Here is a 15,231-nt window from a genome sequence, read left to right as displayed (position 1 = left end):
AGTTGCTAGAATTAAAATGAAGCTTACCTTGCAAAAGCTAACAAAAAGTATTTTGTTCACAGGAGATAAAGGTTGGGGTGCGGGGAATCCAGTTAAACAATTTAGAACGTTCTCCTGACAATTTCCTTACTAGTAGTTTTCATGTTACGTTTTATTTATCATATTCACTGACCTAAATATTTATGGGTGGTATTCAACAAAGTGCTTCCACTAGCACAAGAACCTTTGGCTGCATAACAGAATTGCCCCTCCCTCTCCTCTCCCCGCAAACCCCTTAAATCTGTTCTGGCGTGTCCCCCAACCCTCCACAGAAGATCTGTGGAAGGCACAGGGAGCGTGCAGGAAAACTCAACTGTGCAAGTGGAAATCCTTGTGCTTGACAAAGCCCTCCCCTGAATCCCACCCTATGCACTTCATATGAAAAGGTGTTGGATCTACCATTGTCTGAACAACGAAACTGTGGAGCCAACACAAGATATTCAGAAGTCATACACTAGGATTACCTGTGAATCTGGTCCTGCCTGCTAGAACGGACTGGGGCCAATCCATCAATTTCATCAAAAAAGATTATGGATGGCCTCATCAGGTATGCCTGGTGAGCAACAAACAGTATTAGTTAAAAAAAGCACAAGAAAAGCATTTGTTTATAATGCCAAGGATTAAGCCTACCTGTCCCTTTAATTAATGTCTAACTTGAACTGCTGTCCTTCTGGGTAAACCCACTCTGGTCACAAATCTAAAGTTCACCCACTAAAGGTGTTCACTGATCAAACGCATTTTACTAAATGGCAACAGCAATAATAGTACACATTCAGGATGTTGTTAAAAGAGGGGGAAATAAACAGGTTGTTTCTCAAATTCTGCAAGATTACATTCGTAAGTCTACCTCCTGTCTCATGCCAGTCATACAAGTGCCATTAAATATTTTCTTTTTGTTAGAGCCAAGATTCACTTTCAACAGTTCATCTGCTTGGAGGGAATTGTAATTGTTGGTCTATGTTCCATATGAGATGGTCCAGAGTATCACTGCATTGCAACTCTTCCAGTGTTCAGCTGAGAGGTATGAACTGTCAGGGTAACGTCCCTCATCTTCTAATTCAAGGTGAAAAGAAGCTGCAGCAAGTTTTTTGCTCAAACAACCTGCTCCTATTTGTTTCCAAGCAGGTACACCCAACCAATCCAACAAATAGAAAAGTCTGATGAACACACTATGAAAAGAGAACAAGCCTCAAATTCTCATTTACACAGAGCATGATTTGTCCTCTTGTACGTTTCTATTCTAGGAATTCACCTAAGTGATCTTGTTATTTAGTATTCTAAGAAAAACCCGATAGCTTACTTAAACTATTTCTAACAAAATCTGACAATTATAGAGTTTGATCTTAGTTTTCACTCTGCTCATGGAAGAACTGCTTCTGTTCTTGGGAAGACCCCTTCCGTAAACAGAAGATCCTGCATTTTATGTAGCAAGAAATTAGGCTCCATTCCATACTGCTGAGTTCCATCAGTACATTGAATATGCTAGTGAACAAAAGCTTTAGACAATCTAGATAATATAATGTTTCCTTTGTATCTTTTTATATCATCTGCCAACACAGTGCAATTAAGCACTGCTATAAGAAACTAGGGATATGAGAAATTATGCCTGTTTTGAGTTTCACAGAGTGAAAGCAATTGTAGGGGGAGGATGTGTCCCAAACTTAAGGCTGAAATCCTATCATTACTTTATTAGGAGTAAGCCCCATTAATCTCAATGGGACTTAGCTTTGAGTAGACCTACATAGGAGAATTGGCTTTAATGTCTCTTTTGTGCTTATTAAGCCATTCTTGCCTACACTTTGCTGCTACTTAAATAAAAAACCTTTTCCTCTCTTCCTGCAGTGATTTCAGCAAAAGTTCCAGTAGAAAATATGATGACGCTATGACATTATGCAGCTAAGCCGATTTGGCAACGTGACCTCACCAACTGCAAAAGAAGATCGTTCAGAGCAAGAGCAATGCTCCCTGTATTTTATTTCCCTCCCTGTGTCAATAGGTGAATTTTTACCGCCTTTTAACATCCCTGCCTCCAGAATCACAGCCTCCAACGAAAACGTTTCTGACAAGCGCTCCCATCCTGTTTTGGCTGAAACTATCAAAGAGATAATGTTATGTACTAACTTGATCGAAGAGGAGTCGAAGTTGCCGTTCAGATTCACCAACCCATTTGCTGAGACAGTCTGCTCCTTTCCTCATGAAAAAAGCAACTTTTCTCTCCCCTTGTGTGCATTCATTGGCCAGAGCTCTAGCTACCAAGGTTTTACCTGTTCCAGGAGGACCATAAAACAAACAGCCCCTGAAGACAAATGGATAAATATAGTAATCACTATTTCTTTGTTTCTTGTTCGATGCAGAAAGTATTTGTTACCCACATGACACAAGTGCCAATAATGATGCGCCCAACATTTCCCACCATGTATGTTCATTTTTTGTTTGAGAATGTGATAATTATTCTCTCTGTTCCAAATCATTTAAAGAGAAAGGTAAGTCTATCACTTCTTGTTGATGTGTCAGCTGCCAGGTCAGTGGGTTATAGTGCAATTATCACAGATTAAAATAAGTATTAGATATATTTCTAAAGACTGATTGCCAAGAGGAAAAGTTTTTACAATTCAAACATCTCTCTCTCAAGTTCTCTTACCCTTATGCAAATCTACCCAATATTTATTTCTTTCATAAAATTTATACACCGCCTTACTGTAAAAACCTCAAAGCAGTTTACAAAATGAGGGAAAGGGCAGAGGAAATCAATTAAGGCACAAGAGGAAAAGTAGAGTGTTGATTCTATGGTTTAACATATTGGTTCTGTTATAAAAGCTGTGTCTCTCCTGCTACACAAGCTGCCATGTCATGAAACCCTTTTATGCCAACTTCTTGTAGTTATTTTAAAGACTCTGAATAACATATCTCATCTCTACTGACATCACTGCATGAATCTTCAAAAATGCAGTAACTTCTTTCACTGGTCAGATTAAATCCAAAATGCTACTATGCTTTTTAGACCACACACAAAAAGCCTCCTCTGCTTTATTCTTCAGAAAGGGCCTGACACAGACATTCTCAAAAGAAAAACAAATGTTTGGTTCAGCAGTCCTTCCACATTAACTCTCCTTTTTTAACCACAGCAACAAGCTATAGAGGTCCTGACCATTATCCAGTAAAATCCCTTAGGCATATTTAAGACTCTAAGCAAACTAAACTAAAAAAAAAAGTTGTACACTCTTCAAATTACTTTTGCAATCACCACCCCATCACAGCTCCTAGTCAATTGGATCAAACCAAATACATAGCTCTTCTAATTGTATGTACTGGAATTAACTTAATCTGAACTTTACAACTAGTTGTGCTGAATGGTTTCTTCAAGAAATAAGTGAAGGGTGCACTTAGCCTGCCAAATATTCCCTTCAACATCACTCTTCTTTCACCTCTGTGTTGACAATCTTGGGGAAAGTGGCATAGTACATCCCAGAGTCTGCTAAATTCCTTCTCAAGCACAATATATGAAAACAATATACTGTACATCAAATATGAAGGGGAAAAACTACCTACCTTGGTGGCTGAATTTTGAATTTTTCAAATATTTCAGGATAAAGAAGAGGAAATATAACCATTTCCTTAAGTGCATGAATATGATTGCTCAGTCCACCTATGCTATCAAAGCGCACCTAAAAGGGAGATAAATAGTATTTTTTAGCTATTGGCTTCATGTATAATCAGCATAAGCTTAGAACAGGGGTGAGGAACAGGAGCCAGGCAGTGGGTCGGATCCTCACCTCCCGGATCATTCCCCACCATGGCCATTTTGGCAGGTGGGCAGGGCCTCCTCCCAAGTGTCAGTCATCTGACATCAAGGGACCCCAAAGAAAAAAAATATTCTGCAGGTACAGCACCTGCCATACCTATAGAAGAAGATCCTTTGGCATTGCTGGTTTCAATTCAATTCAATTCAATTCAATGCAAAGGGCAACTTGTGCTTACTGTCAGCCCCAATGGGGTACTCCGCAGCTCAGCTGACTGCTGCAGACTTGCTATCACCACTGATCAGCTGATTGACACTGACAGCAAGCCCCCCCCCAACTAAGGTACAAACAGGAGCATTTTAAGGCTCCCAACTGTTCTCTGGTACCCATGCTCCCACTTGCCCTATATCTAACGTATTATGTCAGGTACGGAACAGGTAGGCATTCACAACCAGGTTTATTAAACTATGAATTTATTTTAAACTTTAGAAGTGTAATTTATGGTTTCCTGGTTTGCTTGTTTTTGAGTCAGCAATATACAACACAACAAGTGCTGATTTAATTAGGCAACTCATTATGCATTTATTTCAGCTTCAGATTAGCAATTCCGACTAGTTTGTTGTAAAATAGATGTATAGTTATGAAGACAAATAGATGGAACGAACCGATTTGTCAAGAATCATAGGATCTACATCAGCCAAACTTGCACCAACTTTCACTCGTTCACGCAGGATTCCACAGGCCAAGTCTTCTGCTCTGAAGTTCATAGGCAGACATCTGTTTCAATACAGATACAAAAACAGCACCCAATTAGGTCACATTCAATTTCATTGTGAGTAGGGTTGCCATCCAATGAAGCTTACATGTATGTCAAGGGGGAAACCATATGATGTTTCAATATGTTCCAACATAATACTAATAGCTTCAGCCACCATGAGGAAAAGTGTCGCTAAGTGTCAGGGACAAAGAACCAAAAGTCTAATTTACAATAAGGAGTACGAGTACGACACATACAAAATCTGTACGATAAAAAGTATAAACCACATAGTTTACAAGCGAAGTCTCAGACTACATATCATGCATCTGAAATTTAAAAAACACTTAAGGAGCAGACTTGCTGCAGGTCAGAGCAGAGAATAGTAGACTGGATGAGCCAATTATCTGAGTCGGAATAAGGGAGCTTTGCATGTCTGACAAGCTTCACCAAGCCAAGTATAGTGAAGCTATTATTCCCCAAGTTGAAAAGAAGAACAAAAAAATTACCTGTTCCTTGCTCTTGCCATGCTCTTAGATTTTCTTCTTTCAAAGCGTTCTTCATCTGAAGAGGTTGTATCACTGCTATGAATAGCATGCTTCTTTCTCCTATGGAAGCAACAAAAGTATTTCACTGAAGAACAGCATGTATTCAGCGTTCCAATGCTAACAGTTAAGAACACCAACAAAATGTAATAAGCAGAGAAAACCACCTTATCTTCATACACTGAACTGGCTCAGATGTCACGATAAACCAGTTTCTTGTGAAAGGACTAAGTTACAAGAAGCCTCACACTAACCCCTCCTTCATCAGCATGCAAGACTGGAAGCTTTTACTTCCATTTTTATTAACTGCAGGTTGTCATTTTATCGAATTCTAACTAACTATGGTTAATCTTAAGCAAGATTTGTTCGAAACAGGAGAAGTTAAAGCTCTAGTTTATAATTATAGCTGAAATGTTTCACTATGGCCTGGTTCTGTTGTGACTTGATCTAATAAACCATGACAAATTTGACCAAGTTTATTACCGCCAATGTACTTCCTGCTCCCCTGTGTGTGTGTCACAGAAACATTGTCTCTTTACAACTTTTGGGGGAAGTGACTTGGGGAAGAGAAAGTGGTGCCCATGGCACTCTCTCAAAATTCCAAATGTACCTATATGCCCTCAAACATTGGTGACCCCTGATTTACCTGATATGGCTTCTTCTTGCAGGAGATCTATGTATGTCAAACAACGCATTTTCCCTTTTCTTCTGGTGTGCGGGCACTGGAGAAGACAAACCAATTTGGGGGGAAATGCAATACAAATTTGCGTACTATTATTTTTATTTTCTTACAGATTTACACAAACAACTACATGCTCACTGTTAGGTATCTTGCTAAAGCTCACAACCTTTATGCAAAGCTGAGACCTTTATACAAGCAAGCAAGCAAGCAGGTGATAAATAAATAAATAAATAAATAACTTTTTAAAAAAACCTCCAGCATCCTCCTCTTCTCTCCAAACCAGTTTTCTCAAATCTAGGGTTGCCATATTTCAAAAAATAGCTATATTTGCAAAATTGTCAAGAAATTTGATGTTTTTGAGCTATTTCTGAGGAAATTCAGCAAAAGTGACAGTGCTGGCATGGGCTGCCATATGTCCAAATTTTCCCAAGACATTTTGTCAATTTCTGCCTGAACACTGCTTGCAGCTGCAGTATCCTGGGTATGTCTGGGAAATTCTGGGCATATGGCAAATCACTACTCACATCACACTCATTTCTTTAAGACGTATGTACCACAACTTCCACTGGATTGCTCCCAAAATATACAAGTATAAATACAAGTTAAAAGGTGCAACCATGCAGATTTCCTATTCAAATTTATTGTGGGCTCTACCAGTTCTTTCTACCAGGGGTGGGAGACTTGTTGTCCTCCAGCTGTTGCTGGACTATGAGCTCCAATCATCCCTGAGCACTGGCTATGCTAGCTGGGGCTGATGGGATCTGGAGTCCAACAATTGGAGGAACACAGATTTCCCACCATTGCTGCACATCAAGAGGGCAGAGAGAAAGGGAGTCACACAGGAGAGCAAAGTCTCATCATACCTAATCTCATCATACCTAAATGGCAGAGGTTGTACAAGAATTGTAAGTGAAACAGACACACAGTTAGAACCATACATAATTCATTCTGAATTGCTGGAAGGTTAGATGCTTTTTTCTTTTTCTTAACTGTGGTTTGACATTTTATCCAAACCAACAAGTTAACATTAACTTGAAGCTATGGTTTCAAACAAACCAGTCTATGTTAACCATGGTTTGTTAGTCTAGGATGTTAAAACAAGCCATAATTGCAGAAAAGAAAAAGCACCTGACCTCCTTCCAGCTATTCATTCAGAAGGAAGAGCACATGAGGTCGAGGCTTGCCTAAGCTCATTGATTATTATCTTATACTATGCTGTAGTGCAACATGCAAATGCGGCAATAATGTCTCAAAGAACATCCAGTGCATAAAGAAAAATATTACGAAAGGAACTTGAGCTTCCAGCAGTTAAAAAAATAGTCTGGTAAAAAGGTACAATTTCTCTTGCTATACATTGAAGACAGCCTGGCCAACACAGCTACTAAGGTTAAGGAAGAGTGGTGTGCATGTTTATGCTTCTCTCTTACCTATAGGAGGCGCTTGGTATCTCTCCACTGTTTTTCTTTGTCTCAGGTTATATGGACGATCATTTTCTTCTCCCTCTGCCTCCTCTACTTCAATATCTCCATCTTCTTCTTGAGATTCTAGAAATAAAAGGCAAATAAAGAATTTATACAACTTCATTGCAGACTCTTGTAAAAGGATTCCTGTTAATTTGTAAAATGATTCTAATAGATAGACAGACAGATAAAATTTGGTCACAAACAGTATTTTTATAATATATCAGGATAAATTTTATCACAGGTGACAAAGAATTTAAAATCAATCTGTTCAGTGTAATGACAGATTCAGTAAATTGACTGAGTATGTTCAGAGCAGAGATTATTTTGGTCTGTGGGATATAACCAAACAAATTTAAAGATATCAGCAATTCCATGACTATATAATCTTGTTACCCCTATATTGGCTATTTTACACAAACATTTTCAATAGCACCTACAAAGGTAGCTAGCTAACCTCTGTCATTACCTTCTTCTTCCCCTTCTGTGGAAACTTCATGGTGGTTCTGGATTCCATAGCTATTTCTCCTCAGTGATTTCCTCCTCCTCTTGACACGTGAATACATATCCATGTTTTCCTGGAATAAAGATAATATCAGCATGATCTGCATTGTAAAACAAGAAATGCACATCATCAGGGAAGTGTTGAAGGTGGGAAATAAGTGCTGCTTGGGACTATAGGCAATTATAAATCAGCTACTGACACTGAAGACACAGTGAGCATGTTACCATTTCCTTACTACAGCAACATCAAGACCAACAAAACAAATTTGTTACAGCATCTATCTTCACAAATTTATGCCATACAAAAATATTTGCAATTGTAATAGTGGAGCAGCTGCTATTGAAAAAGTGTTCACATTTTGGGGAAAGGAGCACATTCAGCATTCTGGAACTTACAGGTGGTGCACAGTGCAAGTGCCCCCAATTATTCTGTTCAAATTCTTTGGTCTTCTTGCCACCATACAGCAATGGAACACCCACAAAGATGCTGCCCAAAGGCTGGGAGCCACAGAAATGAGCCAGAGACTCTGGGATTCCACCATACAGAGCTACAGCTTCCCAGTAGCCAATAGGGTTGCTTGGGAGGGTGGGGCTGTTGCAACTTAGCCAGCTCATAAAAGAGGAAGCCTTGTTGCCTCATCAATTGGCTTTCACTTACCAAGCCATTTGCCATTGCATTTCAACAGTTGTGCAAGTCTGCTGAGTTGTGGCAGATGGGAACTAAGACAACTCCCTGAGCTATGACTAGTTTTCAAATGTGCTGTTGTACTGTTCGAGGGAGGCCTCAAGAAATCACAGGAACAATACAGGCCCTGACCACTCAACAGTAGAAGAAAACAACAGCTGAACTGGTCTATATTAACTTTGCAAACCCAAAGATGGATCAGCCAAATATGTGCTACGCACAGAATTTGTATTCAGTTTTGCCAGAAGTTACCGTATTTTTCGCCCTATAGGACGCACTTTTTCCCCTTCAAAAATGAAGGGGAAATGTGTGTGCGTCCTATGGGGTGAATGCAGGCTTTCGCTGAAGCCTGGAGAGCGAGAGGGGTCGGTGCGCACCGACCCCTCTAGCTCTCCAGGCTTCAGGAAGCTATCCACAAGCCTTGGGAGCTCCGCGGGAGTTCCCGTCAGGCTCCCAAGGCTTGCAGATAGCAGCCTCCAAACCTGACCTGGCTTGGAGGCTGGCGGTGGGGAAAGCAGTGCTTCTCCCCACCGCCAGCCCCACAAGCTCGGGGGACAGCGGGGAGGCGGAGCGCGCCTTTCCGCTGTTCCCCGACCCGGTTTGGAGGCTGGCGGTGAGAGCTGCCTGCATCCCAAAGCCTGGGGTGTGCTGAGTCACGCACCCCGGGCTTCGGGAAGATATCCGCAAGCCTGGGGAGACCAGCGCGACTTCCCACCGGGCTCCCTAGGCTTGCGGATAGCAGCCTGTTCTGGGGGCTGGGGTCGGGGGAAGCTCAGGCTTCCCCCGCCCCAGCCCTGCGCCGGGGGGGGGGGAAGAACATTTTTTTCTTTATTTCCCCCCCAAAAAAACTAGGTGCACCCTATAGGGCGAAAAATACAGTATACAACTGCTGTTAGATTTCCACCCCCTGCCACACACACACACACACACACACACACACACACACAATATAAATTGATAGCTATTTTAATATAAGCCTATATCACGGGTGGCGCTGTGGGTTAAAGCCTCAGCGCCTAGGGCTTGCCGATCGAAAGGTCGGCGGTTCGAATCCCCGCGGCGGGGTGCGCTCCCGCTGCTCGGTCCCAGCGCCTGCCAACCTAGCAGTTCGAAAGCACCCCCGGGGGCAAGTAGATAAATAGGGACCGCTTACCAGCGGGAAGGTAAACGGCGTTCCGTGTGCTGCGCTGGCTCGCCAGATGCAGCTTTGTCACGCTGGCCACGTGACCCGGAAGTGTCTCCGGACAGCGCTGGCCCCCGGCCAATAAATGTGAGATGGGCGCACAAACCCCAGAGTCTGTCAAGACTGGCCCGTTCGGGCAGGGGTACCTTTACCTTTACCTATATCACATACCTCTCCCTCTCTGCTCCATCGCTGTCATGATTATTTGCAAATGAATCAAACATATTAATTTATAATTAAAAGAAGAGTCAATATTTTATTCATCTGTTTAAAGCGCTGCATAGAAACAACATATTCAAAATGTTTAAAATTGAAAGGGTGTATTTTTATAACTTGAGGTCTGGAAACTTGAACTTACAAATTCTGTATCTGTCCACATGCGCAACCGTTCCACTTCACCTGATCGCCTATTCCGTCTGATGTTAATATTGTCCATTTCCTGAAGAACAGCTTCAGCAGTGCTGTAATACATGAACATTGTTTTTAAATTATGCGTGACACTGTTTACTATGCAAACAGTAGTGCTCAGCACTGAGATTAAGAGCTCTGCATCCTCGTTAGAAATTGCTCCATCAAGAGAAAGCAAAAAGGTGCTTTATCTCTTCATCTCCCTCTAAGATCAGGTGATAAAGCCTTCGACCTGCTCTCTAGAGATGAAAAATAAAAAGCAGCATGTTAGTACAGGTATGCGGGGACAGGGTGTCTTGGGAACACTCCATGGGTCCTACTGTGAACAGGAAAAGGTTCACTTTCCCCACCACCACCTTACTGCTAGGGTGGGGAGAACTTTATAATAACTCTCATCCTGCAGAGAAAGTGTGTGTGTGTGTGTGTGTGTGTGCTCTGTGTTAGCATCTGTGTTGACGCAGTAAATTGTGAGATGACGATTTTGTGATTTGGGTATTCTGTGAATGCAAGGTACTCATGGAATGCTGTATGACCTAATTAGTTATAAATTGCATGAGCATGAATAATGGATGCTAGCTCAGCCGAAATTTCTGAGAGAAGAAAATATGATGAGAAATGCTAGTGCCTTTTCTACCATATAAGAATCTAGCTAAGTTACTAGTGTGTGAGAGACAGTCTATGACTGCATGCGCACGGCATGAGTGTGCATGTGCAAATGTACTTTGTGGTCTCTTTTGCATATGTATGCTGCATATGCAGTCTGCAAATATATTGGCCATGCACACCACTGGCATTGGTACTTGGGAGGGGTGGCTGTCAATTGCCCATAGCATTTTTTTATTTAAAAAAATAGCCACCCCTGCTTTATAGGTCACAAAGAGAATAAAAGCCGCCTGCCTTCAGTAGTTACACTGAAATAAAACTGTGATAAAAACTGGAGCATAATAATGTCCAAGCACGAAATTTACTATACAGTAGATTCAATCATCATTGTTGACATCTGTAATTTCAATAACTTTGCAAAAACCATAGGATGTTAGAAGCTGAAGAAAAAGATCAAAATCTCTGTTAAACGGAGTTAAGACTAAAATAATCCAGAAAGGAAACCAATTTGTATGCATGGTTGTGTTTGATTAAACAAAAATTTCAATATTTTGACCAACAGTTCTGCACTAGGATATATTTGTTAATGATATATCAAACACTTAAATCAGAAACTAATTAGCGGCAATTTAGGAATGGCTAAAGGATGTATTCTCACAATCTGAAAACAAAATGTAATATGTCAACAAAGCCAGTAATCTAGAAAACATTATTGGAAAATTTCCACATACCTGTTTACCAGTTGGTCAAACAGTAAACTTTGATTCAAACTTTCAAATCTGTTTTTTCTGGATCGGCAACTTTTTCTGATTTCTCTACCTCCATTTATACAGGCATGGTCCCCATCAACCTTTTTCTCCCCACGAAGAGAACTGCTTTTGAGAGCTGAAATGATTTTAAATGTTTTAATAAGAATTCCATGCTAATAATGATAAATTTAAAATATGAAAGGTACAAGTACAGTACAGTAAGAAAGCTGGGAAGATACTTTGTCCCCTCTCACTTTCCTTGCGGGATCACTTTTATTATATTCCAACTTGACAGATCAACCACATGCCTAAATTCAGGTAAGTCACTTTGTCTCTCTGCTTATTTTATGTATGTATTTATTTATTTATTGCATTCATATCCCCGCTTTTTATTCAAGGAGCTCCAGGTAGAGATCATGGTTCTCCCCCTCCTCATTTAATCCCAACAACAACCTTTTGAGGTTGGCTAGGGCTGGGACAATTACTGGCCCAAGGTCACCCAGTGAGCTTCATGGCTGAGTGCAGATTTGAACCATGGACACCCAAGATCCTAATCACTATACTGTACTCTCTTCTTCTTCTTCTTATTCTCCTCCTGCAATATTTTCTAGCTATTTTTTAGCCTTAATAAATCCTTAGTCATTTTCTATTTTATTTAAGTAAAAATCACCTTATCAATTCTGCTTCGACCTCATAATATAAACAAGCCATTTCCTTGTAAAAATCACTTCTTTTCATTTCATAGCCTCCCACTTCACTACTGATTTATATTTATCCTCATTTCTTTAGAGTAGCAACTATTTTTAGATGACAATTATAATAATGTGTGAATGTGATAAGAAGAAAATCATGGCAAAGAATGCTGCATGGAATCTTATTGGTAATTCATTTGTTTGCGTGGGCGAAAAAAACAACAAATTCCTGACACTGAAAGACAGAAGACACAAGGAAACAAAACAAAAAAAAACCCACTATTAATTGGAAAGGTCATAGGCAAAAAATGAAGTACTTACATAAACTACGTCCATTTGGTAATGTAGCACCAGATTGAGAAGTTAACCTACGAAATAATTAAATTTGCAAAATATATTCATTTGTTCTATTAAGAGTTACAAGCCACACATAACTTGCATTACACCTAAATGTTACAGACTGAATATGACCACTGCTAGTATCATAGTAAACTACTTCTCGGATTAGTAGTTTTGTATCTCACTCTCTTTCACAATAGATAACTATTCTTCAACACCTGTAGATGGGGAAATGAGACAGAGCTAGAGATTTGCCCAAGTTCACCCAGGGAATCAGCAATGAAATGAGACTGTCTCCTTATCTGCAGAACATTAGCTCTCAAAAGCTAATTGACTCAAAAGCCAATATGTAGGCAATGTGAAACATAGACCTGGCTCGCATGACAAAACATGGTTAGCATACATACAGGCTTCAATAGAAGGGCTCATAGTCACTGTGCTCCTCCCTAGACTTTTTTTAAAACAAAAAACAAAAAACTTGTATTGATTTTTAAGAGTCTTGCTAAGCTGCAGTGTACATATTAGCTCATAGTTTAGGTTAAAACGATTTAATAAGTAATGGTGGGAATCAGCTGAACAATGATTTTACAAAACACACCACATCTCTTCTTACCAGCTGTAAGTTTATGCTTTATTCATTAATGGATTAAATAAACAAAATTTACAGCCATTCTACTGATCAGCTCAAGAACTCATGACATAAATATTCTGTACACTGATTCTCTAGAACTGTAATTTTCCATTTTAAAAAGTAAGAATATATTTCAAATTTGAAGTACTTTCCAAAATAATGTAGCCCAAAGGAAATGGGTCATAGGCAAACAAATAACCACGGTATTTCACCTGTATGATAAGGCTATCAGTAGACAAATGGAAAAGATTCTTGCCAGAAAAATTACTGAAGCATTTACTCTATTCTGGAACAGGAAATGACTGGCAGGACCATTAGGCATTCAGTTTTAAAATATTTCTCCAAAGAGTAAAAGTAAAGATGCTAGGAGATGCTCTGTGAAACATGGATAAGCCACTTCCTGTCAGGTTTAGGCCAAAGGTAGCAAGTTCTGCCCCACTTTGCACTGCTGGGGGTATGGGTCAGTTAAGATGGTCCATTTGCAAAGAATTATGGAACCAGGATTCCTGAATGCTCTGGGGGATTTACAAGTTGACACTACTGGTGTTCCTGTTGAGCCACTGGTGTCACTACAAAATGGTGAGAGGGAACGGGCACCAATACCATTACTGCTAAGTGTCCAAAAATGGTTTTCCAGGGCCACCCCCATCATTCAGCCCAGAAACTGAGGTTCAGCTCTTAGGGCCTTCTGGCAGTTCCCTCACGGCAAGAAGTGAGGTTACAGGGAACCAGGCAGAGGGCCTTCTCGATAGTGGCACCCACCATGTGGGACACCCTCCCATCAGATGTCAAGGAAATAAAAAACTATCTGACTGCTGGAAGACATCTGAAGGCAGCCCTGTTTAGGGAAGTTTTCAAAGTTTGATGTTTCATCGTGTTTTTAATATTCTGTTGGGAGCTGCCCAGAGTGGCTGGGGTATAAATATATTAATTATTATTACTATTATTATTAATTCATCTTTGTAGGACGCCCTTCCATCAGATGTCAAGGAAATAAAAAACTATCCGACTTTTAGAAGACATCTGAAGGCAACCCTGCATTGGGAAATTTTTTACGTCTAATATTTTACAATTTTTTATGTGCTGTAAGCTTGCCCTGGATCGAGATAACCTTGCCACTGTGATGCGTGCTCATGTAACCTTATGTTTAGACTATTGTAACGAGCTTTATATTGAACTTCCCTTGAAGATAGTCTAAAGATTGCAACTAGAGCATTAGAGGATCTTCTCTACTGTGGTGGTGTGCAACAGTATTTCAATTTATTCCCTTGGCGAAGTAGGGGGAAAGCATAAAGATATTTATATGTCAACTGCAACCAGCATAAACAGTGCATAGTTATTTATCAGCTTAAATAACAATGTATATCAGATGTGCAATTTTCGGACATCCCAGACCGTGAGTTCAATTTAAACTTTAACTTCAGAAACCCAAAGGAATTATCATCTATCTCTGCAATTCTGGGAACCAAATAGGAAAACAGAGCAGCTTTGTACTTAAGTACTAGCTACTGGTAGCCGTAGGCAACATGGAACTGCATGCAGGCGAGTGAGCAGACTAGCAAGAGAGGGACAGAGTACTCTATCCCTCCATGCCCAACATATAAACCAAGCCATAGGACGAAAACGGCATTCTCTATGTCCCGCACAGAAATGAGGGACACAGCTCTTCATACATCTTCTGTCATCTCCCAGCTGGCTAGTAAACATTTTTGTAGGCTAGTAACATTTATGGGAAATAGAGTGATTGAAATGCTTTATATATCATCTCTGTACAGTGTTTTTTTCCCCTACGCTGATACAACCAAGAAAACTTTCTCCTGTTTGACTTCATTGCATAGGACAAACATTAGTTACAAGCTGTGATTTTTCTGGGAGAGCTGAAATACGAGCCCAGGTTTGGACAACACGGTAGGACAAATAATGGCTCAGCTCAGCATAGAATGACTGAAGGAGGAGTCCTTGACAGGCAGTCATGTAGCAAACAGGGAGAGATCGAAACATTCTTTCTACTTCAAGGCACAGAGCTTTAAACTAGTTCATCTTACGGAATGTATTACAGCACTTACAGCACAAGGAATTGCAGATGCTTAAATGTAAGCAACAGATGTTTTTCCACAAACAAAGCTTGTCATTTGAAATAAAGTGGTCGAGTGGAGGGAGAAGGAACAAGCTGTGTCTCATGGACATATGCATGAAGTCAGAAGCCTCAGCTTTATT

At 40.3% G+C, this 15,231-nt stretch overlaps 1 protein-coding gene across 4 annotated transcripts in view; it reads right to left on the bottom strand.

Moving 5' to 3' along the window:
• The window catches only part of ATAD2B (ATPase family AAA domain containing 2B), a 54,904-nt gene that overhangs the window by 31,387 nt on the left and 8,286 nt on the right, over positions 1-15,231 (bottom strand). For 3 of the 4 annotated variants that reach the window (XM_082215398.1, XM_082215399.1, XM_082215400.1), the window contains exons 3-13: positions 12,366-12,412; positions 11,335-11,488; positions 9,951-10,053; positions 7,690-7,798; positions 7,188-7,304; positions 5,725-5,800; positions 5,043-5,141; positions 4,445-4,556; positions 3,589-3,704; positions 2,161-2,335; positions 504-592 (exon numbers count right to left, since the gene is read on the bottom strand). In XM_082215398.1, coding sequence (XP_082071524.1) covers positions 504-592; positions 2,161-2,335; positions 3,589-3,704; positions 4,445-4,556; positions 5,043-5,141; positions 5,725-5,800; positions 7,188-7,304; positions 7,690-7,798; positions 9,951-10,053; positions 11,335-11,488; positions 12,366-12,412 — 1,197 coding nt within the window. Of the gene's footprint in view, positions 1-503; positions 593-2,160; positions 2,336-3,588; positions 3,705-4,444; positions 4,557-5,042; positions 5,142-5,724; positions 5,801-7,187; positions 7,305-7,689; positions 7,799-8,120; positions 8,355-9,950; positions 10,054-11,334; positions 11,489-12,365; positions 12,413-15,231 lie in introns of those variants that run through there. The other variant, XM_082215401.1, reaches the window with a different exon arrangement.

The sequence above is a fragment of the Podarcis vaucheri genome, assembly GCF_965113315.1.
Source record: "Podarcis vaucheri genome assembly, chromosome: 3".
In the NCBI taxonomy this organism is placed as follows: Eukaryota; Metazoa; Chordata; class Lepidosauria; order Squamata; family Lacertidae; genus Podarcis; species Podarcis vaucheri.
Note: the sequence above shows the minus strand (reverse complement) of the source record. Positions and strands in the feature narration are given on the sequence as shown.